The 22,827-nt window shown below is 60.8% G+C and overlaps 11 protein-coding genes across 11 annotated transcripts; all 11 read left to right on the top strand.

The window, feature by feature from the left end:
* Nucleotides 1-601: 601 nt before the first annotated feature.
* Nucleotides 602-1,570, top strand: LMJF_31_0150 (conserved hypothetical protein; the record flags this gene model as incomplete). Its single annotated transcript, XM_001684947.1, has 1 exon — nt 602-1,570. The coding sequence occupies one exon, from the start codon at nt 602-604 to the stop codon at nt 1,568-1,570; it is 969 nt and encodes a 322-aa protein (XP_001684999.1).
* A 661-nt stretch (nt 1,571-2,231) lies between these two features.
* On the top strand, nt 2,232-3,605 carry LMJF_31_0140 (putative ubiquitin hydrolase; the record flags this gene model as incomplete). Its single annotated transcript, XM_001684946.1, has 1 exon — nt 2,232-3,605. One exon carries the CDS (start codon nt 2,232-2,234, stop codon nt 3,603-3,605), a length of 1,374 nt encoding a protein of 457 aa, XP_001684998.1.
* Nucleotides 3,606-4,286: 681 nt separating this feature from the next.
* Nucleotides 4,287-6,767, top strand: LMJF_31_0130 (hypothetical protein; the record flags this gene model as incomplete). Its single annotated transcript, XM_001684945.1, has 1 exon — nt 4,287-6,767. The coding sequence occupies one exon, from the start codon at nt 4,287-4,289 to the stop codon at nt 6,765-6,767; it is 2,481 nt and encodes an 826-aa protein (XP_001684997.1).
* A 535-nt stretch (nt 6,768-7,302) lies between these two features.
* Nucleotides 7,303-7,686, top strand: LMJF_31_0120 (conserved hypothetical protein; the record flags this gene model as incomplete). Its single annotated transcript, XM_001684944.1, has 1 exon — nt 7,303-7,686. The coding sequence occupies one exon, from the start codon at nt 7,303-7,305 to the stop codon at nt 7,684-7,686; it is 384 nt and encodes a 127-aa protein (XP_001684996.1).
* Nucleotides 7,687-8,125: 439 nt separating this feature from the next.
* Nucleotides 8,126-10,483, top strand: LMJF_31_0110 (putative intergrin alpha chain protein; the record flags this gene model as incomplete). Its single annotated transcript, XM_001684943.1, has 1 exon — nt 8,126-10,483. The coding sequence occupies one exon, from the start codon at nt 8,126-8,128 to the stop codon at nt 10,481-10,483; it is 2,358 nt and encodes a 785-aa protein (XP_001684995.1).
* Nucleotides 10,484-11,639: 1,156 nt separating this feature from the next.
* On the top strand, nt 11,640-12,734 carry LMJF_31_0100 (putative O-sialoglycoprotein endopeptidase; the record flags this gene model as incomplete). The annotated part of the gene is made up of 1 exon (XM_001684942.1): nt 11,640-12,734. The coding sequence occupies one exon, from the start codon at nt 11,640-11,642 to the stop codon at nt 12,732-12,734; it is 1,095 nt and encodes a 364-aa protein (XP_001684994.1).
* A 528-nt stretch (nt 12,735-13,262) lies between these two features.
* Nucleotides 13,263-14,741, top strand: LMJF_31_0090 (conserved hypothetical protein; the record flags this gene model as incomplete). Its single annotated transcript, XM_001684941.1, has 1 exon — nt 13,263-14,741. One exon carries the CDS (start codon nt 13,263-13,265, stop codon nt 14,739-14,741), a length of 1,479 nt encoding a protein of 492 aa, XP_001684993.1.
* A 703-nt stretch (nt 14,742-15,444) lies between these two features.
* On the top strand, nt 15,445-16,140 carry LMJF_31_0080 (conserved hypothetical protein; the record flags this gene model as incomplete). Its single annotated transcript, XM_001684940.1, has 1 exon — nt 15,445-16,140. The coding sequence occupies one exon, from the start codon at nt 15,445-15,447 to the stop codon at nt 16,138-16,140; it is 696 nt and encodes a 231-aa protein (XP_001684992.1).
* Nucleotides 16,141-17,917: 1,777 nt separating this feature from the next.
* Nucleotides 17,918-20,770, top strand: LMJF_31_0070 (helicase-like protein; the record flags this gene model as incomplete). Its single annotated transcript, XM_001684939.1, has 1 exon — nt 17,918-20,770. The coding sequence occupies one exon, from the start codon at nt 17,918-17,920 to the stop codon at nt 20,768-20,770; it is 2,853 nt and encodes a 950-aa protein (XP_001684991.1).
* A 350-nt stretch (nt 20,771-21,120) lies between these two features.
* Nucleotides 21,121-21,522, top strand: LMJF_31_0060 (conserved hypothetical protein; the record flags this gene model as incomplete). Its single annotated transcript, XM_001684938.1, has 1 exon — nt 21,121-21,522. One exon carries the CDS (start codon nt 21,121-21,123, stop codon nt 21,520-21,522), a length of 402 nt encoding a protein of 133 aa, XP_001684990.1.
* Nucleotides 21,523-22,077: 555 nt separating this feature from the next.
* CYP5 (putative cyclophilin 5) lies at nt 22,078-22,767 on the top strand (the record flags this gene model as incomplete). The annotated part of the gene is made up of 1 exon (XM_001684937.1): nt 22,078-22,767. The coding sequence occupies one exon, from the start codon at nt 22,078-22,080 to the stop codon at nt 22,765-22,767; it is 690 nt and encodes a 229-aa protein (XP_001684989.1).
* Nucleotides 22,768-22,827: the final 60 nt, after the last annotated feature.

Genomic DNA, 22,827 nt, shown 5'->3' with positions numbered 1-22,827 from the left:
AAGCTGCGAGAGATGCCCCTCGACTGTAACGTGGCGTCTCTCCATGTTTGTTGTGCGTGTTAGTTACGTGGTATGGCCGGACGCGTAGGCGTGGGCACGGGTCGGCGTCAGTATGCGTGTCAGTCTGGTTTGGTGATTGGGCGTGCCTCTGCCTTTCTGTGTTCCCTCTTTTAAAACGTAGCCCGCTCTCTTTTAGTCCTCCGCAACGCTGTCCCTGCATACGGGCGGCCATGCCGTTGTGAATGCCGCGCTGCCGGGTCTCTGCAGCCTTCCTTCTGCGCTCCTTCCTCATCCTCCCCTCCTTCCCTCAACTCCTCGTCGTGCATTGCGGAACTGGGTATCTCATGTGTTCCGCCGCGTGCCCGACTCTTCTCTTTGTTCCAGGTAGCATTACTGGAAGAAGTCAGCAGGTGCGGCGTCGACTGCGTCGCCGCCGTCCCCTCCCACCGTGCCAATCATCCCTAGAGCAAGTCTGAAACGGAGATTGCTGCCCCCTTGCTGCTCCTCGTTGGGTTGAGCCGACGCTCTTTGCGATGGATCACGCGGCCGCATAAACGCCCTCTTTTTTCAGCTTGCCCCCTCGCCATCTGTGACGCATGCAATGAGAAACGGAGGCGGCGCCATCAAGAAGGAGCTCGCACGCTCCCTCTACCGCCGAGTCCTGAAGCTCGTCTCCGCGGCAGAGCAGCCCCGCACGCAGCGCATTGTGCAGACGCAGTGGGTTGAGTTTGTGCCCTCAGAGGTGTGGATCGCCCCTGGCGACGAGCTGCGTCACATTGTCCGCCGCTCCTTCGAGGCGCCGTACACCCCAGCCGCGGTGACGAACGCCTTCAACTTTCTTAAAGAAGCCCAAAATTCCCTTTTTTCGATCCGGGTGCTGGCAGAGTGGGAGCAGCTGGAGGGGCAGGACCACTGGGACCTCTACGACGGCATGGCGCTCATGAGCGCCGCGCTTTACAGCGCGTGCGTCGGGTGCCACTTGCAGCATTCCTTGGAGAGCTGCGTCAAGGACTACCAGCTGCGCATTCGATCCTACGTGCAGAACATAGCCAAGTCGGTGCAGGAGCGGATAGAGGTGCGCTCACTCGAAGCGGGGCACGTGGAGGACCTCAACAAGCTCATCAAGCTGGTGCGCGAGGCGAGCGCTCTCGAGCGGCGCGAAGCGAAGCCGGAGGATTTCAGCCTCGTTTCGCTGCTGCAGAACGGCTGCGCCTCGGAGTACGTACTCAACATCATCGTCACCTTCGTACTACGGGCCCTTGATATTCACAGCACCTTAGTAGGGGCCGACCTGTCTTTTCGGTGGGTGCGGGTGATGCCGCGCAACAACGCGTCCCCCATCTTCGCGTCATGGACCTACGGGGCCATGCGGCGCCGGGAGGTTGAGCGACTCATCCGCACCGCCGACAGACATTGGTACCGCTCCGTCCCATGGGACGCCTTGCAGCGAAAGAGTGTCGTTTGTGCGTTGCTGCGGCGCCAGCTGGGGTGTCTCCCAGCCTCGCCGGACACGAGCGCCAAGCAGATCAAGTCCAGCTGCAAAAAGCAGATCCTCTTTCTTCTCTCCTGACCCGCAGAAAGGGTAGGTGACCCCACCGCTTTTGCGAGCACGGAGGCGCGAGGGTATCCTCTCCCTGTGCGCCAGGCCCGGTCGGCGTTTGTTTCGCACACCTCTCTGCAGTGCTGCGTGCACTTGCTCGTGCACGCAACGCTGCTGCTCAAGAAAAAGTGAAACAGGTGCCCTCGGTGCACCCACAAGGACACGCGACGTCGCTACTGCACGGGATGGAGCACTGCTGCTCGTGGGACTACCGCGATGCATCTCGTCAAGAGGATGATTGGTTGTCTCTATCTGCCATGGTCGCGCAGCACCGAATGATCGTGCGCTGCATGTGAGGGGGGAGTGGTGATTCACTGCCACGCAGGTACCTTTGAAACGAATTGCACGCGACCGGGCGTGTCTCCCCTGCGTGCGAGGCGCGCGTGACCTTAGCTGCTCCACTAACTTGCCATTCCCTCGCCCCTCTCGTGCTAAACGCGGCATCCAACTCGCCAACTGCCACTGCTGCCGCTCACAAACACGCGTTCATGCGGCGAAGCACTGGCACTCAGCACCGCTCCCAACCCCACCCCTTCCGCCCTCATAGATCGGCTGGATTCTCTTCCCTTCCCCCCTCCCCCTTTACTCGCCCCGTCTCTCCGCCGCGATTTCAGCCGTGCCCCTTCTCACGATGGCCAAAATCAAAGTCAAGTGGGGTAAGGAGAACCTCACGATGGAGGTGGACCTGGGCAGTACGGTGGGTGCCTTCAAGGAGGCGCTCAAAGCCGAGACCGGGGTGCCAGTGGAGAAGCAGAAGCTCATGGGCCTAAAGCCCTCCATGAACAAGGATGACGCCACGCTCAGCGCCGCCGGCCTCGTGACTGGCAAGACGGTCATGCTGATTGGGTCAGCGGAGAGCACTGCAACGGTGCCCACAGTGCAAGCGGCTGTTGTAGAAGCGAATGAGACAGGTGGCTACACCGCGACTGCGCCAACCTCAAATGGCTTGAAGAATATCGCCAACACGTGCTACCTGAACTCGGCTCTGCAGATGATGCGGAGTATTCCGGAGATTCGGGAAGTGCTCGACGTGTACCGCGGCGACAACGCACTTCTGCAGCAGCTCGGTGCTGTGCTACAGTTGCTGGAGAGCACCAAGGATGCGGTGATGCCGCTGCAGTTCTGGACGACGCTCGTGCAGACAAACCCAACGTTTGGCGAGCGCAACGAGCACGGTGGCTTCATACAGCAGGACTCGCAGGAGGTGCTGAACATGCTGCTCCAGGCCGTAAACGCCGTGCTGCCCGAGAAGTACGCGCACCTCTTTGAAGGCAAGCTGCACCAGACCCTCACCTGCGTCGACGACCCCGCTGACAAGGGCAAGGAGTCCGACGTGCCCTTCACGATGCTCTCCTGCAACATCACCGGCGAGGTGCAAACGCTTGAGGCGGGGCTCGAGCACGCCTTCGACGAGCACTTCACCGCACCTTGCGAGGCCCTGCAGAAAGACGCCGCCCGGTTCACTCGCGTTAGCAGACTGACCGAAGCACCGGAGTATGTCTTTGTGCACATGGTGCGCTTCTCCTGGCGCGGCGACATTCAGAAGAAGGCGAAGATCCTCAAGCCTATCACGTTCCCCTTCATCCTCGACACCACCATCATCTCCACCGAAGCGCTCAAGGCGGCACAGAAGCCGGTGCGCGAGGATATCCGCGAGCGGCGCGACACGGAGCTGGCGCGGCGTTGCCGCCCCCGCGCAGAGGAGAAGCCGTCGCCAGTGGACAAACCGGAGGAGGAGAAGGTTCCCCTGATCCTCAGGAATGAGAGCGGCTACTATGACCTGTGCGGCGTCATCTCGCACAAGGGCCGCAGCGCGGACGGCGGCCACTACGTCTACTGGGGTAAGAAAGCAGACACGTGGCTCGTCTACGACGACGAGCACGTGGCGGCCGTCTCGGAGGAGGACGTGAAGCGGCTGCGTGGTGTCGGAGAAGCTCACATCGCCTACGTCCTGCTGTATCGCAGTCGCGACCCCGTCACACGAACTCCGGTTATTCCACTTTAGACTCCTTCGAGGTGCTCGCGGGAAGCGTTTCCTTCCTTGCGCTTCGTCTCGCTTCAAGGGGGAACGAAGAACACGGTGCAGGGGTGGGCGCGTGCGTGCGGGCATGCTCACCCTCCATGCGTGCTTGGCGCGAGACGTCGCAAACGCACCGGGCCTCTTCTCCTCATGATGTACGTGTGGTATTTACTCTCCCCCATTGAGAGTACGCGTGTGCCCGCCACCGACGCATAATTCTCGCACGCCAGTGTATCCCCGCGTGCTCTCATGAAACTCGCCCTTCCAAGGAGTGCCGCTCGCCCTCTTTCGCGGTTGTATGCCGCTTCCCTGCCTTCTCGACCGCCTCTACACGAACACGGTCACTCTCAATCAGCTGTCGCGATGCTGCGACGGCGGGCATTATTCGTACTCTCCCACTTGCCTTCCCCACACCCCACCCACCTCAACACTCTGCTATCGCTCACCGTCTTCCCCGCGCACCGAAGAAGAAACGGAGGCAGAAGGATTGAGTGGTAGCCGCACAGCGTGTCTCCATGCAGGATCGTGAATGCGACTCCTCTTTTCATCGTACCACGCACACTGCACCGAGACGCGCGCGCCGAGTGCTGTGACTCCACCGGTCTCCCCATCCTCCCTTCCCAATACCCCCTCCGACTCACCCTCCGTCGGTAGCTCTGACGCACGATGAGCAAGGCTGCCGCCCGCGTCAAGCGCTTCGACGAGGTGGACTCAGATAGCGACTTTGAGTTCCGAGAAGAATCATCATCCGTGAAGGTGATGCCGACGGTGAGCTTCAAGACGGCCACGGCAACCACCGACTCGGATAGCATTTCGTTCCACTCTGACCACGACCGCTCGCAGCACTTGGAGAACGTCGTGGCGCCGGCCACTAATCGTCAAGAGGGATCACCGCGACCGACAGTGCATCCCACAAAGTCACTGGCGTCAGTACTGAAGCAGGCGTCCTCTGTGGCCGTTGCGAAGCGCGCACCGCCAGCGCCAGTCGTCAACGGCAAACAAGGGGCCACGGAACAACCACCGCAGCAGCAGCAGCAGCAGCAGCAGCAGCAGCAGCAGACATCTGCACCACTAGTATCCGTGCCGGAGCACCAGAGGTCGGCCGCGGCGCCTGCGGCAGCGCTAGCAGTTCCCGCCGCCTCGACACCGATCGAGCGTCCCTCGTACGCCTCCCTGCCATCGCAGCCTACCCCGCTGGCCAAGCCGCCCAAGGACTCCGTTCCGTCCCCGTCAGTGATTCCATTCTGCGTGACAGCGCACGCGTCGCGCGTGGACCCGGCGCCGGACCACGATGATGACGACGACGACCCAGCAAGCGACGAGTTTGTGCAACACGTACTGCCGCTTCCTCCGCGCCAGGCAGCAGCGAGGCAACCACCTCCGACCTCCTCCACATCGCAAGTGTGGGCAAACAGCACCAACGGCGTCGCCAACACCCCACGGCCGCGGCCGTCTGCAGCGGACAACGCGACGGAAGAGCTCCTCGTCCGAGCGCAGTTGCGACTGGAGGAGCGGCGCCGCATGAGTATGCCCAGTCAGCGAGGAAGCCGGCAGCTCAGCCCGTGGCGTAGCGCTGCTCCGAACCCCGTGAACACGCTGTTCCGCGAGAGCCTGCCGCGACCGTCGGTGAATCGCATCTCGCCCGCCAGGTCTGTTGACCCCCGCATACGGCGGCTGCAGCAGGAAAACGCGCGTCTGCAAGACGAGGTGGCCTTCCTCGGGCGGGAGAATGAAAAGCTGCGCGGCGTACAACGTAGTGCCGACGCGTCGGAGGCGGTGCGGCTGCAGCTCACCGTCGACATGCTGCGCAAGGAGCTAGAGAGCAAGCAGCTTGGGTTCCAGCGCACACTGGACGCGACCTTTGCGGAGCTGAAGGGGACACAGCGGCAGATAGAGGAGGCGGCAGAGCAGTGCGAGGGCTACCAGTGCGCTGCGGAGCAATACAAGCAGCTCTATAGCGACAAGCAAAAGGAGATGGAAAAGGTGAAGACGCAGCTGCAGTCGCTCCTCTACGACGTCAACGCGATGGAGCAGCACCAGCGCGCCACGGAGTCCGAGTACGCGGATAAGGCGGCCAGCGAACGGGAGAAGGCGGAGAGGGCCGTGGCGCTGGCGGAGGAGGTTAAGCGGCAGCGTGACCACCTGCAGTTTCTCAACACACAGTTCCGGAATGAGGTGTCGGCGGCGGTGGAAGCGAAGCGCCAGGCTGTTGATCAGGCGGCCAGCGCGAACGATACCGCTCGCCGCGATCGCGCTGACTACGAGCAGCGCATACAACAGCTCAATGAAGACATTGTGCGGCTCAGGAAGGCGCTGGCTGACAAGGACCGTGCCCATGAGGTTCAGCTGCGTGAGGCGCAGCAGGCGCAGGCAGTGCTGAAGGACCGGCTGAAGGACCAGGCCGAGGAGCAGCAGCGCGAGGCGGAGCGTAACCACCGCACCTTGGAGGTGACCAAGGAGGATCACAAGCGTGCGCTGCAGCAGGAGAGGATGCGGCGTGCCGAGATGGAGGAGCGGCTGCGGCGGATGGAGGAAGAAGGACGTTCCACGCAGTCCCGCTACACAGCCTCTCTCAGCGCCGAGGCGGAGAGCCGCGTGCGCAAGCTACGCGACGAGATGCAGGCGGAACGCCTTGCCAGGGAGGCCGCGGAGCGCGAGGCGGCGCGGCTCGCCACTGAGGCGGAGCAGTTGCGTGACTCAGTGACATACTACCAGCAGGAGAGTCAGCGCATGTCGACGAGCTTCGCGCAGTCGGAGCAGCTGCGCGAAAAGACGGAGCGGCAGTGTGCGTCGCTGACGCACACGCTGGAGGACATGATGGCGCAAGAGGAGGCTCATGTCCGGGAAATTGGGCAGCTGCAGGAGGCCATCAGTGCAGCGGCGCAGTGGGGCCCTGGCGTCGCTGCTGGTCGTGGCTTTGATGCCGACGGCCTCGTCAGCGACTTGCAGCAGCTCTCCGACGAAAACGAGCGCCTCACGAGGGAGTGCACACGGCTTGCGGACGAGCGGAACACGCTGATTGACGAGAACGGCCGGATTGCGGAGGAGCTGCTCAAGTGGAAGCACGAAATGCGGCAGTACGTGGCATCGCACGTGCGCACCGCCTCCTCGGAGCATGGCCCATTGAACTCGGTCCCGGCATCATGACGGTCCAACGTGGCGCATGCGCGTGGTCTCCTCGCGCGTCGGCATGGCTGCGATGGAGGAGGGAGTGTCTGCTCTTTTTTTCGGCCTTCGTGTGTGTTGCCGCGTTAGCGCGCCACGTAGGGCTTTTTTTTTGGTGGCTGTCATGTGAGCCGCATCTCCTCATTGAGTACAACCGCTGCCGTACGGAGACTTTGACGCGCTGTGGGGCCCAGTCGTGCGCTCTGCCGGGAGAGGGAGGGATGCGCACCCGTGTGAGTTGACCCGCAGTATCCGCACGGGTGTGTTGACGAAAGCGACCGACATGAGACATACCGCCCTTTGGCACCCATCCTTACTCGTCCCCTCCCCCTCAATGTCCTTCTCCTTCCTCTCCTCCTGAAATCTCTCTCTCTCTCTACATACACACATACGCACACACACACACACACATACACACAGTCACGCCTTCATAGGAGGACAGCCGTGACGAGGAGAGGGAAGACGTGCGGTTGCATATCCCGCATTCACACCGTACGCGCATCGGTCTTGAATCGGCATGCTGCGGTGCCTCAGCCTGCTGCTCGCGAAGCCCCAGGCGGCACCGCGCCGATCGACGATACACGCCACGAGTAGCCACAAGAAGGGCAAAGACCGCTTTGATCTGTTGCACGCGTTGCAGAAGGACCGCCAGCGCATCCAGCACAACCGCACCCTGCCGTGGCGTCAGAGGCTCGGCCAGCTCCGTGTGTACCCATGGAAGCTTTTCCTGGCTTTTATGATGTTCTGGTCCTGGCTGGGGACGTACGCGGTACCGTACCTGAAAGGCATGCGTGCCGGCGAGCTCCCCTCCGTTGGCCAGGGAAGGCCGATTCCGGCAGAGGTGCGGGCCACGGCCACACCCACGCCGCAGTTTGCGCACTTGAAGGAGCGACAGTTGTAGGCAATGGAATGGGCCCTCTCTGCCGGGCTTTGCCTCCGCCTTCTCCTTTCGGTGCTGCTGAATGCCCCTTTGCAGTGCACCGCTTCCTTTCGCTCCTTGCCGCAGTGGATACGAACCTGTTAACGCAACGACATCGCAGCAGGTGATGCAGCCTTCTCCACCACGTTTCTCTCTCCCTTCGTTGTGGTTGTGGCCGCCCGCGATGGGCGGTCGTCCCGCACCACGACCGCAAACCACACCTCCTGCCCCTCCCCCTCTCTCCTTTCTCTCTCTCTCTCTCTTTCGACACAACACCCCACTGCGTTCTTGTGAACAGCCGTAGCGCGTATCGCTGACGAGAGCTCATCCTACGCACACACCCGCTTCTTCTCTCTCCATCTTCGTTATAGCTCCCTTTGCTGACCCGCGCCGCGTCTCTCCAGCGGTGTGCTGTAGAGCCATGTTCGCGCCCTTCTATCTGACACTGTGCGCGCTGTTCCTCATCGCGGTATCCAGGGCCCAGGATGCAGAGCAGCTCGTCCCAAACAGTACGAGTCAGTGCTACCCTAGCATAGATCTCGGCTGGTCAGCGCATGTGGGCAGCAGTGTATACGCCACGCCGCGCATCGTGGATTTGGCGCACGACGGCCACAAGGAAGTGCTCATCCCCACCTTCTCCCAGTTCCTGGAGGCGCTGGACGGCCCCACCGGGGAGGACATCCCGGGCTTTCCGTTCATGCACCCCCGCATGAAAACGTACGCGAGCCCGCTTCCCGTCGATCTGAACGGTGATGGTCAGGTGGACTGGCTGGTTGCACTGTACACCGGGGAGCTCGTCGTATTCGGCCAGGATGGCAAGGTTCAGGGCTACCTGCAGGTGCCTCCGCTGGCCATGAAGAGGAACTGGGTGAAAGACAACCTGCCGCCTCAGCAAGCGGCCACCGTGCGCCCCGGCACACCGTTGAAAACTGGAACCGTTCTCGAGGACATCTTGAAAGCGCGTCGCATGGACGACCTGACACTCACCTCCGCGGAGGTGCTGGATCAGCGGCATCGCAGTTCCATCGCTCAACGACACCACGCCCCGACGGCGGCGGCTGTGAAACGTGTTGAATATGACACTCATGCAAAGGACGCGGCGTTGCGCGCGACCGACGACGAGCAGGAGTCGTGGGACGACAATGACGTGTTGGACATCGATGAGGACGAGATGCAGCTGCCATGGGAGAAGGCGGAGGTGGAGGTGGGACCAAACAGCCACCTCAGTCCGGAGGCGCGCGCATCTCTCGACCTGCTCTTTCACCCAGAGCTTTACCAGACGGCGAAGCGGGCTACCGGCGCTGAGGAGGCCACCTTCCAGGGACGCAATCTGCGGCAGGCAACGAACATCACCTTCGGTGAGGACGAGATCAAGGTAGACGCACACATCCTCTCCACCCCGGTCGTAACCGATGTGGACCAGAACGGCGACTTGGACGTCATTCTGCATGTCAGCTACTTCTTCAGCGAAGACGTTATCGCGGAGCAGCCAGAGCGGTTCGCCGGCGGAGTTGATCCTCACGACTTCGTCGCCACGGCGGTCGTGTGCCTTAACCTTGTCACAGGCGAAACGCGATGGGCCCGCTTGCTGCACACCTCTACCAAAAACAGCACCAACGCCGCCTACGCCCTGAGCACCCCGCTCGTCATCAACGCCGACGAAGACCGCTCCATGGAGGTGTTTGTCAGCACCTCTCTCGGCTTCGTGTTTGGCTTCACGGCGGATGGGAACATCTTGGATGGGTGGCCGGTGCTGCTCGGGCCCCTCTCCGCTAGCCCGACAGCGGAGGACATCACAGGCGACGGCACCCTCGACATCTGCATCGGTGACACGGAGGGCAAGGTGCGGTGCTACAATGCCTCTGGCTCTGTCACGTTGGAGAAAGACGTCATCGGCGGCGTGGCTGACCGTCTCACCTTCGGCGACGTCGACGGCGATGGCGCCGTGGACATCGTCTTTGGCACCACCTCGGGTCTCATCTACGCCCTGCGCGGCACCGACGGCGCGGTACTCCCGTCCTTCCCGATCGTGACGGGCGGCTCTATTGTGGCGCCGGTGCTGCTGCTGAACCTCAACGGGATGCTGTACAGCAACAACCTCGATATCGTGGTGCCGTCGCACAACGGCTGCGTGTACCTTGTGCGTGGTTCCTCCGGCTGTATCCAGACGATCGACATCGACGAAAAGTCCTCGTCCATGGTGCTCGCTGACGACGTCCTGGGCAACGGGCAGATGGATCTGGTCGTGACCACCATCAAAGGCGGCGTCTACGTTTTCCAGACGTCCACACCGTACACCGCCATGAACGCCTGGCCCAGCAAAACTAAGGGGGTCAACGGCTTCAGTGCTAGCGGGAACTACATCGGCATCGTCATATCGCCCAACTTCCGCACCTTCCGCGACATTCACGGCGACACGTTCAACGTCGAGTTCACCATCTATGACTCCCGACCGGTCTCTCCAAAACGCAGCTACACTGTCGAGATCACCGTCGGCACCCGCATCCGCCTCTACCGCGGGCGCTTCCACAAACCAGGTACGCACATTGTGAAGGTGCGCGCACCGCTGGAGAGGATGTACTCGTCATTGAACGTGGCCCTCACGCTACCGAACGGGCAGTCCTTCACGGACTCCATCTCCCTCAGCTTCAATATGCACTTTATGGCGGCCATCAAGTACACACTCATTGTGCCCTTCTTGGCCGTGTCAGCGGCGCTCATGCTCGTGCACAAGCGTCATGAAGTCGTCGAGAAAGAGGCGGTACAGTACCTCTTTTAGGGGAGAGTTCGGCCCTTGTGCATCACATGGGTGCGTGGGCAAGCGCGTCTGTCTTGTTGCTGTCGGTGCGGTCGCTGTTACGCCTTGACGCATTGCTGACGGGTGCATCCTTCTTTTCCTCCTTTCCGAATCTCGACAACGGAAGGCTGCGCTGTGCTCCGCGCGACCTCCACAACAGCAAATCATTGTGCACAGCGTCGATGCACCGCCGCCTGTGGAGGCGGCTCGTCTTTCAGCCGGCGGAGCGGCTGTGCCGAACGTGGCAGCACAAACGTTGCCGCAGCTCATGTCTGTGAGAGACACAGACATGCCACTCGTGTGTTCGACCATTGGCACAGAGGGGACGGAAGAAGAGCTATGGCGGTCTCTCTGCCAGCATGCGTCCCGCCTGCTCTGAAAGGTATTACCCCCGGTTGAGACTCTTTGCGCGCGCGAGCATTGTCATCATCAACTGTCGTTTTCACCTCTCTCTTCCTCTCATCTAGTCTCTCCACTCACCGGCCTCGGTGCAGAACGCACGGCTGGGGCACGTCACCTCCGTAGTGCCGGCGGATCCACCTCAACAAGGATCAGCCACCATCACTTTCATGCTCCGCCTGGCAATCCCTTGCCGTCAGCTGCAGCGGCAGCTATACGCGGACGGCATCGCGTATGGCGCGGCGTTCGCGGCTCGGAACGAGCACGACGCTACCGCCTATCAGAGAGCCACTGCCTTGTACTCGGCTGCTTCCACCTCGATTCGCCGGCGCAAGTGGCACGTGGAGCGGCAGAATGCGTACACGGCGAAGCGCAAGCTAATGGGCGCCATGGCACGTAACGACCTCGGTATGACCAAGTAGGGCGCGCCTACCGGGGTGGGTGGGTGGGCGCTCCTGTACGTTGTGTCTCCGCAGAAAGGTGTAGCAGTGCAGCCACACAAATATCAAAATCAGCAAAAAGAGGTGAACAAGCCCTCTCGCCACACCCCCACCCCGGCCGGCGCTGCGCACATACTCCTCCACGCCGAACCTCTTTCCGCGCGTAAAAGACCCGGATCCCAGCGATTTCTCACGCCTTTGCTCCTCCTCTGCTACCCCGTCCCCCCTCCCTCCTCCCTCTTCTGCTTCTGTGGCGTGCCTGTGCCTCAGATCAGCACGCACGCCGTCACTTGTTACCGATGAAGCGCACACTGTCCCTCGGGATCGAGGGAAGCGCCAATAAGATCGGTGTGGGGGTGGTGGACCAGAGCGGTACGGTGCTCTCTAACGTGCGCGAAACCTACATCACCCCACCTGGGTCCGGGTTCCTGCCGCGCGAGACGGCCATCCACCACTCCCAGCACGTGCTGCAGGTCGTACAGCGCGCCATGCACGATGCCGCGGTGACGCCGGCCGACATCGACATCATCTCGTACACCAAGGGCCCTGGCATGGGCGGGCCGCTCTCTGTCGGCTGCACCGTGGCCAAAACACTGTCCCTCCTGTGGGGGAAGCCGCTGGTGGGCGTCAACCACTGCGTCGGGCACATTGAGATGGGCCGCGTCGTCACGAAGAGCGAGAACCCCGTGGTGCTGTACGTCAGCGGGGGCAACACGCAAGTCATCGCCTACGCTGATCACCGCTACCGCATTTTCGGTGAGACGATCGACATTGCCGTGGGCAACTGCCTGGACCGTGTTGCCCGCCTCCTCAACATCTCAAACGACCCGGCACCGGGCTACAACATTGAACAGAAGGCCAAGAAGGGCAAGTGCTACATCCGCTTGCCCTACACGGTGAAGGGAATGGACATGTCGTTCACCGGCATCCTCTCCTACATCGAACAGCTTGTGCACCACCCTCAATTCTCTGACTCGGATGTTCGCGAGATGTCCAAAAAGCGGCACAAGGCGGCACCGTCGCTGACCAGCATGCCGGTGCCGCCCGGCGAGACCCTCAACACAGACGACATCTGCTTCTCCTTGCAGGAGACGATCTTCGCCATGCTAGTCGAAGTGACGGAGCGCGCCATGTCGCAAATCAAAACATCTGACGTGCTCATTGTTGGGGGGGTGGGCTGCAACAGGCGCCTGCAGGAGATGATGCAGCTGATGGCGGCAGAGCGTGGGGGTCGCTGCTTCGGCATGGATCAGCGATACTGCATCGACAATGGCTGCATGATTGCGTATGCCGGGCTGCTCCAGTACCTCAGTGGGTCCTTCACGACCATGGCGGAGGCGACTGTCACGCAGCGCTTTCGCACCGATGAAGTTTACGTGACGTGGCGCGATTGAATCGGGGCGCTGTCCATGCATCCGTGCATCATCGCCCGTGGTGATGATCTTGCCTCCGTTGTGATCGAGACGCTTCCTGTGTGGTGTTCGCCATTCGAAACCGAGCCGTCCTTTTCCCCTTCACTCAAGATCTTCGGCACTGCACGCTGCGTGCACCATGCCATCGTCGTTGCACTCATGTCCTTCCAGTGAAAACCCCACTCCCACCTTCAGCGATCTCGCCCTTTTCTCTCGCGCGTGCCATCCACCCACCCGTCTCCGTCAGCGCTCCTCGGCCTTCGCCCATATCTCTTGTGATACCGTCCTCCTTGCTCTTCCCCGCTTCGCTTTCCGCGCGTGTCCCTGCGCTTTCTCATTCGTTTGTCCTCCACTCGCGTTGGCGGCGCACGAGGGGCAGTCCGCACAGCACAACAGAGCGAGCGCGACAGCGGAGTCGACGCTGCCCTGACCTCCCTCGATCTCTTTCAGGGCACCTTTCTCCTCCTCCTCTACCCTGGTTATCCTTCCGGCTCACGCTCCCCTAGGACGATGTCGCGCGCACACAAGGACCACACGTGGATGAAGAACCACCCCCTCGAGGGGGACGACATCGTCGCCGGGCTGTACAACATCCTCTCAAAGCGCAACCCGAAGACGATGAAGGCGTGCCGTGGGATTCGCATTCCGGACACGGTCGTGTTTGAGCATAACTTTCCACGAGGCTGGTACACAACGGACATGAAGGCGAAGGAGGTAGTGCGGAAGCAGGGCAAGGACCTCGACGCCAACACCATCGAGCATGGCTTTACACAAGACCTGTACGATGGCTCCCCCATCGCCGCCACCTACCTCTGCACAGTGGAGCAGACAACCGACGACGGTGAGACGGAGGTCAACACACTCGTCGAGGTGTTCACCCGCGACACGCTGGCCGCCTTCCTTGCACGCAAGGTCAAGCCAGATGGCATTCTGCAGAAGTTTGTCCTCCCGAAGGGGTATCAGAACAGCGTCATCAAAGTCGTGTGGAGCCCGCGCGTCTGCATGGTACAGCGCCGCACGAACAAGTACCGCATCTTCGATCGCAAGAGAGCTGAGTGTGACCCCTTCTCCATCACCGTCACCTACGACGGCCCCACGTTTCTAAGCGATGAGGGCAGCGTGTCTGGCAACATTGCGATAGAGGTGAAGCAGCTGTGCGGCAACATCGTCCAGCACTTCTACTACACCGAACACAAGTACATCACGCGTATGGTGCTCTACTTCAAGGGTGACCAGCGCGACCGGCTGTGGCTGCTGTGGTGCGGGTCGCTGCGCGTGTCGGACCGCAACACGCCAAGCGAGATGCCCGTCAACCTCATCACCAACTTCGGTGAGCCGTCGATGGCCGGCAACGCCTTCGACGAGGAGGAGCTGCTGCGCAGCGCTGACGAGGCGTACCTCCGGCTCACAAATGATGAGATGTTCTACGAGACGTACATGAAGCGGATGGGATGCCGCGGCGCGGCCTACAGCGCGGCAGCCACGCAAGGTGACAAGCCCTCATCCTCTAGCGCAGACGGGCAGCAAGAGGGCCGCGCGAACTCCGCCGATGCCGCCGATGCCTTCGACTGGGGTGGTCTGCCACCTCTGGTGGTCGAGACTCGCGACCGCCTTCTTCTCGAGAAGAAATCGATGTCCTGCCTGTTCGAAGATCTCTTCTACCACGCCCGCAACCACTTCCTCACCCGGCGCAAAGAGCCCTATAACATGGAGATCCCGAAAGACGCGGCGGACACGCTGACGGAGAACGGCGTCGTCGATCTCATGCGCACCCTGCGCCTCCCCTCCAAGGTTCAGGAATCGACAAATGCGGCCCCCATGTGCTACGTCATCGACTCCGTGTCACGCCAGCCCCTCACGCAGCTCGCCGACAAGGCGCAGGTGTGGATCCAGACCTATTTCGACACAAAACTGCGACGGCTTCAGCAGGCTGTGCGGGAGTTCACAGGGGACGAGGATGCGTTGCGTAGCGATGTAATGGAGCTGTGAGACCACCTCTTTGGTGCGTGCTCCTGTTGGATGTAGAGTACACATGTAACGCAGTGTCATACTTGCTTTGCTTTCCCTCCTGGCTGGGCACTTCGCCTCGTATATGCTTGTATGTCGTCACTGTCGGTGCACACACGCTACCGCTGGCGACCACACTGGAGTCGTGCTCGCGCGCTTTTCGTTGCTCCTGTGCATCTGCCTCTCTGGCCTGCCTTCTCTCGTGCACCCGGCATTGTGCAGCCGCCGCAGCATTGGCAGGGCGTCGCGTGTCTCTCTGGTTCCCCACTCCCTTTTTTCTCTTCGGCTGGTGTCTGCGTGGGGTTCGACTTCTTGGAATGTCGTTGGAACTCACAATTTAATGTATCGCCGACGGGCTGGCCTCTCGGCTTCCCGCTGCGCCGTGCTGGCAGGTGACCTTTGTGCACGTTTGTGTGTAAGTCACTCACCTCCCCTTGATCCTTCCTGGTGGTCCAAGGCAACCCCTCTCCCATAGGCGCGGCTGCGCGTCGCTGATGCATTCATGGCGCCCCCTTGCCCTTTTCAGCCCACCGCTTCCCTGCCAGGCCTCTTGCCCCCCCCCCTCCCCTCCTCCTCCTCCCACCTCCCTCTTTCTTCTCCCCTCTCTGCCAACCGCGTACCGATTCTCCGACACTCGAGAGAACACAGTGTATCTAATCCTTGCTACTACTCGTTGTCGGATACAATGATGCAGCGTCCCCATTACGATGCTCAGGGCCAGGTGCCGCAGTACAACAGAGCATCCTACAACGATGGCGGCTACAACATGAGCCGCCACATGGATGGCATACCGCCACACGCCTACAATCAGCCCCCGGTCAACTACTACCAGCCGCCGCAGGTCTATCCGATGGGTAACCCCATGTACAACGTTCCGCAGGGGTACCCGCCGGCGATGCCCGGATACCGTGGTGGTCGCGGCCGCGGTGGCTGGTACTATCCGAGTGCCGGTAGTGGCGGCTACAACAACATGCGGGGCGGCTTCCGTGGCGGCCGCGGCGGCTTTCCGCTACGCCGCAAGAAGCCTTTTGTCGGCGGCACGCTCGAGACCCAGCGTGAGTGGGAACGCCAGACCGCCTGCTGCTTCAACCTTCAGGGCTCGTGCAAGTTCGGCGACGGATGCCGCTTTCTGCACGACGATGTAAAGGGTCGCGCGTGCCAGTTTGGCGCCAAGTGCCGTGTGCACGGCACCGCCAAGGACGCCGAGGCTGAGGCGCCGGCGAAGGAGGACGCACCGAAGAAGAACGAGAAGCCGGACGAGTCAACGCCGAAGAAGTCTGAGGATCAGACGGTCGCGAAGAAGGAGGAGAAGTCCGTCGAGAAGGCGCCTGAGAAGCCGGTGGCAGACGAGGAAGCTGAGGATGCGGAGAAGAAAGAGTAGCACGCTTGTGGGCTGCGCTCAACGCGCGTAGGGGGTAGCCGAGGCACTTTCCTCTCATTCTGCGTGGTGCACTCCCTGTGCCATGCTTCCCCACACACTCAGCGACGCGCGACTGTCCTTGCCGCCTTTGTGCTTTCCTGTCTCCGCATTGTTCGTTTGCGCGCGCCACTCCCTGTCTAGGTGGCTGAGCCTCCGGCCTCCGATTCTCCCTCCCTCTCTCTCTCTCGATTACGGCGTGGGTGGGCATATCTTCTCTCCGGGCCCACTGTTGGTTTTTTCTCTGGGCTGTGTCGTTCTGACGCCAGTCTGTGTGTGTGTGTGTGCGTGTGTGTGCTGCGTTCTGTGTGTCTCCTCTTCCTCTTCTTATCCGCCATCGCCCCACCTACCCTCGTCATGCACTCGCGCCATCGAGCAAAGGAAAAAAGAAGAGAGAGAGACGAGAGCGTAAAAAAGGGGGCAACGGCGAAAATGAGCGCCTCCGCGGCGCCTGTGTGACGTGCCGACGGACACACAGCGGCGGGCGTAACAGAAAGAAAATGGATGCGAAACAACGAAAGGAACAAGCAGAGAGAGAGAGAGAGAAAGCGTAATCGATGCGCCGACGTGTGTGCGTGCGTGCGTGCGTGTGTGTGTCTTTGTTGTTGTTGTTTGCCTCTGTTGGCATAGATGAGAAAAAAAAGTGTAAAAAGGAGAACAAAGAAACAGGAGGGGCTCTTGATCAACACCCACACACACGCACCAATGCGAGCGCACGCGCACGGTAAAAGCAAGGGAAGGACATAATTCACTTTGGTTTCTTCTTCTCATCTTAAATGCGCAAGGTAAGCTGATGAATGCACCAGCAAGCTAAGAAAAAGGAAAGCGAGTCACGTTATCCTGTGCAAGTCTCTCTCTCTATATATATATTTAACATACACGCACACAAGTGTGCATGTAGCCCCCTCCTCTGTGTATGTGTGTGTGTGTTTGTGAGATCCCTCCCCCCTAAGAAAGAAGCTCTCGAAAGAAACGGGAACGGCAGCGGTGCCACAGGTAGCGTTGTAGTCGCACACGCGAGCGGCAGAGCGAAGTCTGCCAAACTGTTGCGAAATAGCCACAAAAGGAAAAGTGAAACCGACCAGCGAGGTGGCTCTGATCCGAGCCGATCGCCCTTCTTCCGCCTCCCTCCTCCCTCGCTCTGTACGATGACGCCGCGTAGTGGTGAAAAAGGAGTGTTGCGATGCACTCTGTCTATCGTCGTCGTTGCGCTTGCTTTGGGTTCTCACCAGCGAAAGGAGGCCTCTGTCTGAGTATCAGCACTAAAGGGATGGGGAGCTCGTATCCGCTGCTGGGATGCTCACTGCAGCTAATCACACTACTCTGAAAGCCGAGAGATCGGAGTGACGCGCGTGCTTGCGGTTTTCTGTCTCCTATGCCCCTTTCTCTCGCTTTTGTTTGATGTCCACAGGGGAGGCCGCGGCTGCCGACTCCGTTACCCGAATTCGTTGTTTCAGCATTTCTGGTGTTCGTACTCGGCAGACAGAAAAGGCTCACAAAAGGTGTGGCGCGACAGCCTTACCGCTGACGCCCTGTACATCCTCGACGTGCATCCCTCTCATAGACCCATAGAAGCACTCCTCTATATCGACCGTTTCGGCATCGTTTACGTGTCGTTCCCGCAGCTCAGCCCCCCCCCCCCCCATTCCCTCCCACCAAACGAAGACTCTTCTTACTCAGTGGCACATACGAGGCACAGAGGCGCGCTCACACCCTCGCGCAGTGCCTCGTATGTGATGGAATGCTCGGCCGCTCATCATGTCGCCTCCAGACGATCGGCTTCTATGTCGCTCAGCACCCGTGGCTGAAGGCGGCCGGTTTTGTGAAGATTGGCTACAGCACCTGCCTTGAGACGCGCCTCGACATGGCTTCTTTCACGACGTGCTTTACACCGGAGTGGCACTATGTCTCCGTCTTCGAGTGCGAGACCAGCAAAGAGGCGCTTCTGCTCGAGCAGTCGGTGCTGTTTTGCCTGAGCGCAAAACGTGTCGAGCACCGCGAGCTGATTCGGCTCAGCGAGGACGAGGTGACGGAGACAGCGGCGGTGCTCGCGCGCAAGCTGCGCCTCTCCGTTGTCCAGCGCGTGCGTCCCCATTACGAAGGCACGCTCGCCACAGCGCCGTCAGCGAAACCTCGGCAGCAGCCACATCGGCACACTTTCACCGACTTGAAAGCCATAGTGACGGAGGAGGAGCCAGATGCGACCCCGCTGTCTCCCACCATGGCCTCCACCACCATTGCGCCGTACCGTGAAGTTCTTGACGGCGTCAAGGCTGACATGCACACGCCTCCCTCGTCTCCCCACGAAGACGTCCATCCGGCGGTGAGCAAAGACGAGGAGGATGAGGAGGGCCTCAGCAGCGGAGACTTCAGCTTTCTCTCCACCTGGATCGACCGCAACGACTACTCCCTTGACATGCTTCGGCCTTACCAACAGGAGGCCGTCACCCGCCTCATGGCAGAGCTCCGCGAGCGCAAGAAAGCCGTGTGCCAGATGGCGTGCCGATGCGGCAAAACACCGGTGGCGTACCACATCATTCAGCGCACCCTCCAGGAGAGTGGTAGCGGGCGTGTTCTCTACCTCGTCCCTGGGCTTTCCCTGCTTCGGCAGACGGTGCGCAAGCTCGTCGCCTACGGTCTGCGGGACGCGCCGCTGCTTCTCATCGGCTCAGACCCACTCCCGGTGGTGCTACGCGGGAATAACTGTCAGTCCATGACGACGAACCCCGACGTGATTCGAGAAACCATCCTGGGCAATCCCAAAGTGGTCGTCGTCTCCACGTACCACTCATCGCCGTTGCTCAAGGAGCTGAACATCTTTCAGCTCACCGTTTTTGACGAGTGCCACCGCGTGTGCGGCAGCGATGCCGATACGGCGTTCAACACCGTGCTGAAGCTACCACTGCACGGTCAGCGCCTCTTCCTCACGGCCACTCCCACGTATGACACACCCATCAAAATGAGTGACACTGGCTATTTTGGCGGCATCGCCTACCGCTACTACCTTCGCGAGGGCATCAACGACGGCTACGTGAACCCCTTCTCCGTGCGCGTCGTGCTGGGGGGCAACATGTCGCACATGAATCCATACCTGTTCGAGGCGATGCGCATGGTGAACAAGATGCTCGTCTTTTGCCGCGACATCGCCCACGCTCTGAAGATATACGAGGAGCTCGTGGCGGAGACACCCCCCAGCGACGTTGCCGCCTTCTCCGTGCTCATCGCGCACTCGCGCATGGGCGGCGCGGCCGTGGCCCATGCCCTACAGTCCTTCACAACGGCGAAGCGGTGCCTTCTGCTGAATGTGCGCCTTTTCCAGGAGGGGGTGGAGATACCGGACCTCAACGCCGTCTTTTTCGCCGCGCCGCGGTACAGCTCGCGCGACATCATTCAGAGCATTTGCCGGCCGCTGAACAGGATGGAGGGCAAATCGCCGTCGTTCGTCTTTCTGCCCGCCGTCTATGACCGCAGATACGCCGCGGATCACCCCATCAACTTGCAGAGCTTCTCCACTCTCATCCCTTTCACGGATGCTCTCATGGACGAGGACCCGAAACTGTTCGAGTACATGATTGACCCTCACAAGAAGTCGTACGACATCGACGTGGTCGGCGTTCGCTCGCTCAGGCTGACGTCGGAGAAGCTCCATCGTTTTGTTCTGCCAGCCATTCGCCGTGGTGTGCGCTACTCCACTCGCGACACCGACCGCCTCCACCGCGCCGCGCGACTCCCGTGGAAGAGCATCTTTGAGGAGATGAAGCGCATCGTGTACGAGTGCAACCGCTACCCCAAGACGAACGACGCCTGGGTGGTCGGCGGTACGCCAGTGTCGATGAACATGTTCTACCAGTACGTGCGCCGCGGCTACAAGATGTACGAGCGCGGCGAGTCCACCTACCTTCAGGTTCACCAGCTGCGCGACCTGGAGAGCCTGCCGCAATGGAGGCGCTACGGCGTGCACGGGCCGTACCCGTGGAAGGAGTGCCTTCAGACGCTAGAACGTCACCTTCGCGCACACAAGACGGTGCCGCCACTCGACATACACAAGGGCGGCTACGTCGGCCTCGACGCGACACCGTTCGAGCGGCTGGCGGGGTGTCTCATGAACGTCAACCAGGCGGACAGCCGACTCCAAGTCGGGCTGCCACCAGCGAAGCAGGCGGACTTGGACCGCCTGTGCGCGCCGTACAGGCTGCGGTGGCGCAAGCGGCGCGCCGCCTCTGGGGCCATTGTAAAGAATGACGTGACAATGATCACGCAGTCCTACATGCAGTTCAAGCAGCTGTACGAGAACGCGGACAAGGTGCCAGCGTTTCAAAGGTATCTCGAGCTGCACTTCCCCGGATACCCGCAGAAGCACGTGCGAATGGAAACGCTCGACAACCTGCGCAAGGGCATTGTGCCGCCGCGTCGAGCCCAGCAGCCCCGACAGCAGAAGAAGGGGAGAAAGCTGAGGGGCAAGCAGGTCGCCAGCGCGGCTGCCAAGGGCCGCACTGTCATGTGTCGCATCTGCCGAGAGCACGTTTCTGTTTTGAAGTGGGAGTCGCATCTCTCCAGCAAAACACATCTCCACGCGCAGAAGACGCTGTTGTGAGCGGCGCTCACGGGTGGCAACGCCAGCGCTGCTGCGATCTCATGAGCCATGAACTCCCTCAAGGAACACGACCACACAACAAAGCAAAAGCCAGCAGCGACATTGAGGATGCCCGCGTGAAGTCGCCGCGAAAAGGCACTCATCTCTTGCGCGCTCTCCGCTGATGTCGTCCGGCTCCGTGCAAATGCCGAAGTGTGACCTCATTGATGCCTTCAGCGCGGTCTACTCCGGTCTGCCCTCGACTTCCTCTCCACCATCCTCTCCCCATCCTGCCGTAGACGGCATTTATCCTTCTTTTTTGTTGTTGTTTCTACCCACGCATACGCACCGCGGCGACGGCGCAGACTGGCATGGCGAACTTTGTGAGGAAAGGGGCGACAGGCCGCGTGAACGCAGCGCGGTTGTACGCCTTCAACAAGACGCTCAAAAAGGATGCGCTTCGGGAGCGCACCTACTGGGAGGAGAACAAGGACACGCACCCCATCAACCGCTGGTCCTACCGCCGTTGGAAGGAGCGCAACGACGAGCTGTCCATGTTCGAGGATAAACTGAGCAAGGTGCCCGTGGATCAGAAGTTCAAAATCAAGAAGCTCCTCACCGTGGCCAACGTGTCCGTCGTCGGCCCCATTGTCTTGGTTGTGTACTTCACATTCTGCTACTTCCGGTACCGCTGGTGGGGCATTACGCCGATCGACGGCACTAGCGCCATCGCCCGCGGTATCCAGAACCTTCCACGACCACCAGGCTACTAATCTACCGGAAGACGACGCAGTCCCTCCTCGCCTGCTTGCCTCATTGTTATGTCGACGTCGCACACCTCTTGACGAATAAAAACGGTCACGGCATGAACATAACAGCGGGCATTCGTGCGTGGTGCGTGAGAGGTGAGCAAGTGAGCACCGCCACCAACGCTCTCGTCACCAGCATACGCACGCGCCTGCGCAGCTCCCTCGCCCATTACCCTCTTACTCGCAGATGCGCACCTGATGCAAAGCCTGCCGACCGGCAAGGTCGTCACTTTTCCTCTGTCTCTCTACCCCGCACCCTCCTCGGCGCGTCGTTCTCGTAGCCTTCGCTTTTTCCCATCCTTTTCTATCGTTTTTTCTTCGTTGGGCTCCTCAACGAGTGAGCCGGCCACGCCCTTCGCCTCTCCTCGCCTCCGTGTGCTTTTTTACGGTTGTTGTCCTTTGCCTGTCCTACGCCGATTCTGTCGCACCCACGCACACCTCCCTTCCCTGTGGTCGGGAAAGTCAGCCGGCAGCACCCCCACCCCAACACCACTTTCTTTTCGCCCTCGTTGTTCCCTAATGGCGCTTCGATTTTCGTGCGCTCTCGTGGCAGGCAGTGCGGTGCACTCGTACCTCGCCTCCTCCTGCGCAAACGCGGCCCCAGCGAGCAAGCCGTACCTGACGCCGTACACCACCAACTCGCGCAACAGTCGAGTCTTCTTCGACGTGGCGGAGCAGGGCGGGTCCTCCTTTTTCGGCATGGCAACCCAGGAGCCGATTGGGCGGATCGAGTTTGAGTTGTTTGACGACACCGTCCCCGTTACGGCGAGGAGCTTTCGCGAGCTGTGCCGGGGAACTAGCAGCACGTCCCCAGACGGCAAGCCGCTCACCTACAAGGGCTGCGCCTTTCACCGCATTATCCCAGACTTTATGATTCAGGGTGGCGACATCACGAAGGGCAACGGCACCGGCGGCTGCTCCATCTACGGCACGCGCTTCAGGGACGAGTCCTTCGACGGAAAGGCCGGCAAGCACAAGGGCCCCGGTATTCTCTCCATGGCCAACGCCGGTCGCAACACCAACGGCTCGCAATTCTTCATTTGCACCGTAGCGTGCCCGTGGCTGGATGGGAAGCACGTCGTCTTTGGTCAGGTCCTCCACGGCTACGAGCATGTGAAGAAATTGGAGAGCTACGGTACGCCGCACGGTAAGCCCAGCAAGACTGTGCTCATCAGCGACTGTGGTGTGGTGAAGGAGATGGAGCTCTAGCGCAGCTTCGAGTTTTCCTTCGTTTTCTGTTCTTGTGTGTCGTGTTGCGTTTTGTACGGT

Source organism: Leishmania major, chromosome 31 (genome assembly GCF_000002725.2).
Source record: "Leishmania major strain Friedlin complete genome, chromosome 31".
Lineage (NCBI taxonomy): Eukaryota > Euglenozoa > Kinetoplastea > Trypanosomatida > Trypanosomatidae > Leishmania > Leishmania major.
This window is presented reverse-complemented; position numbering and strand designations above follow the sequence as displayed.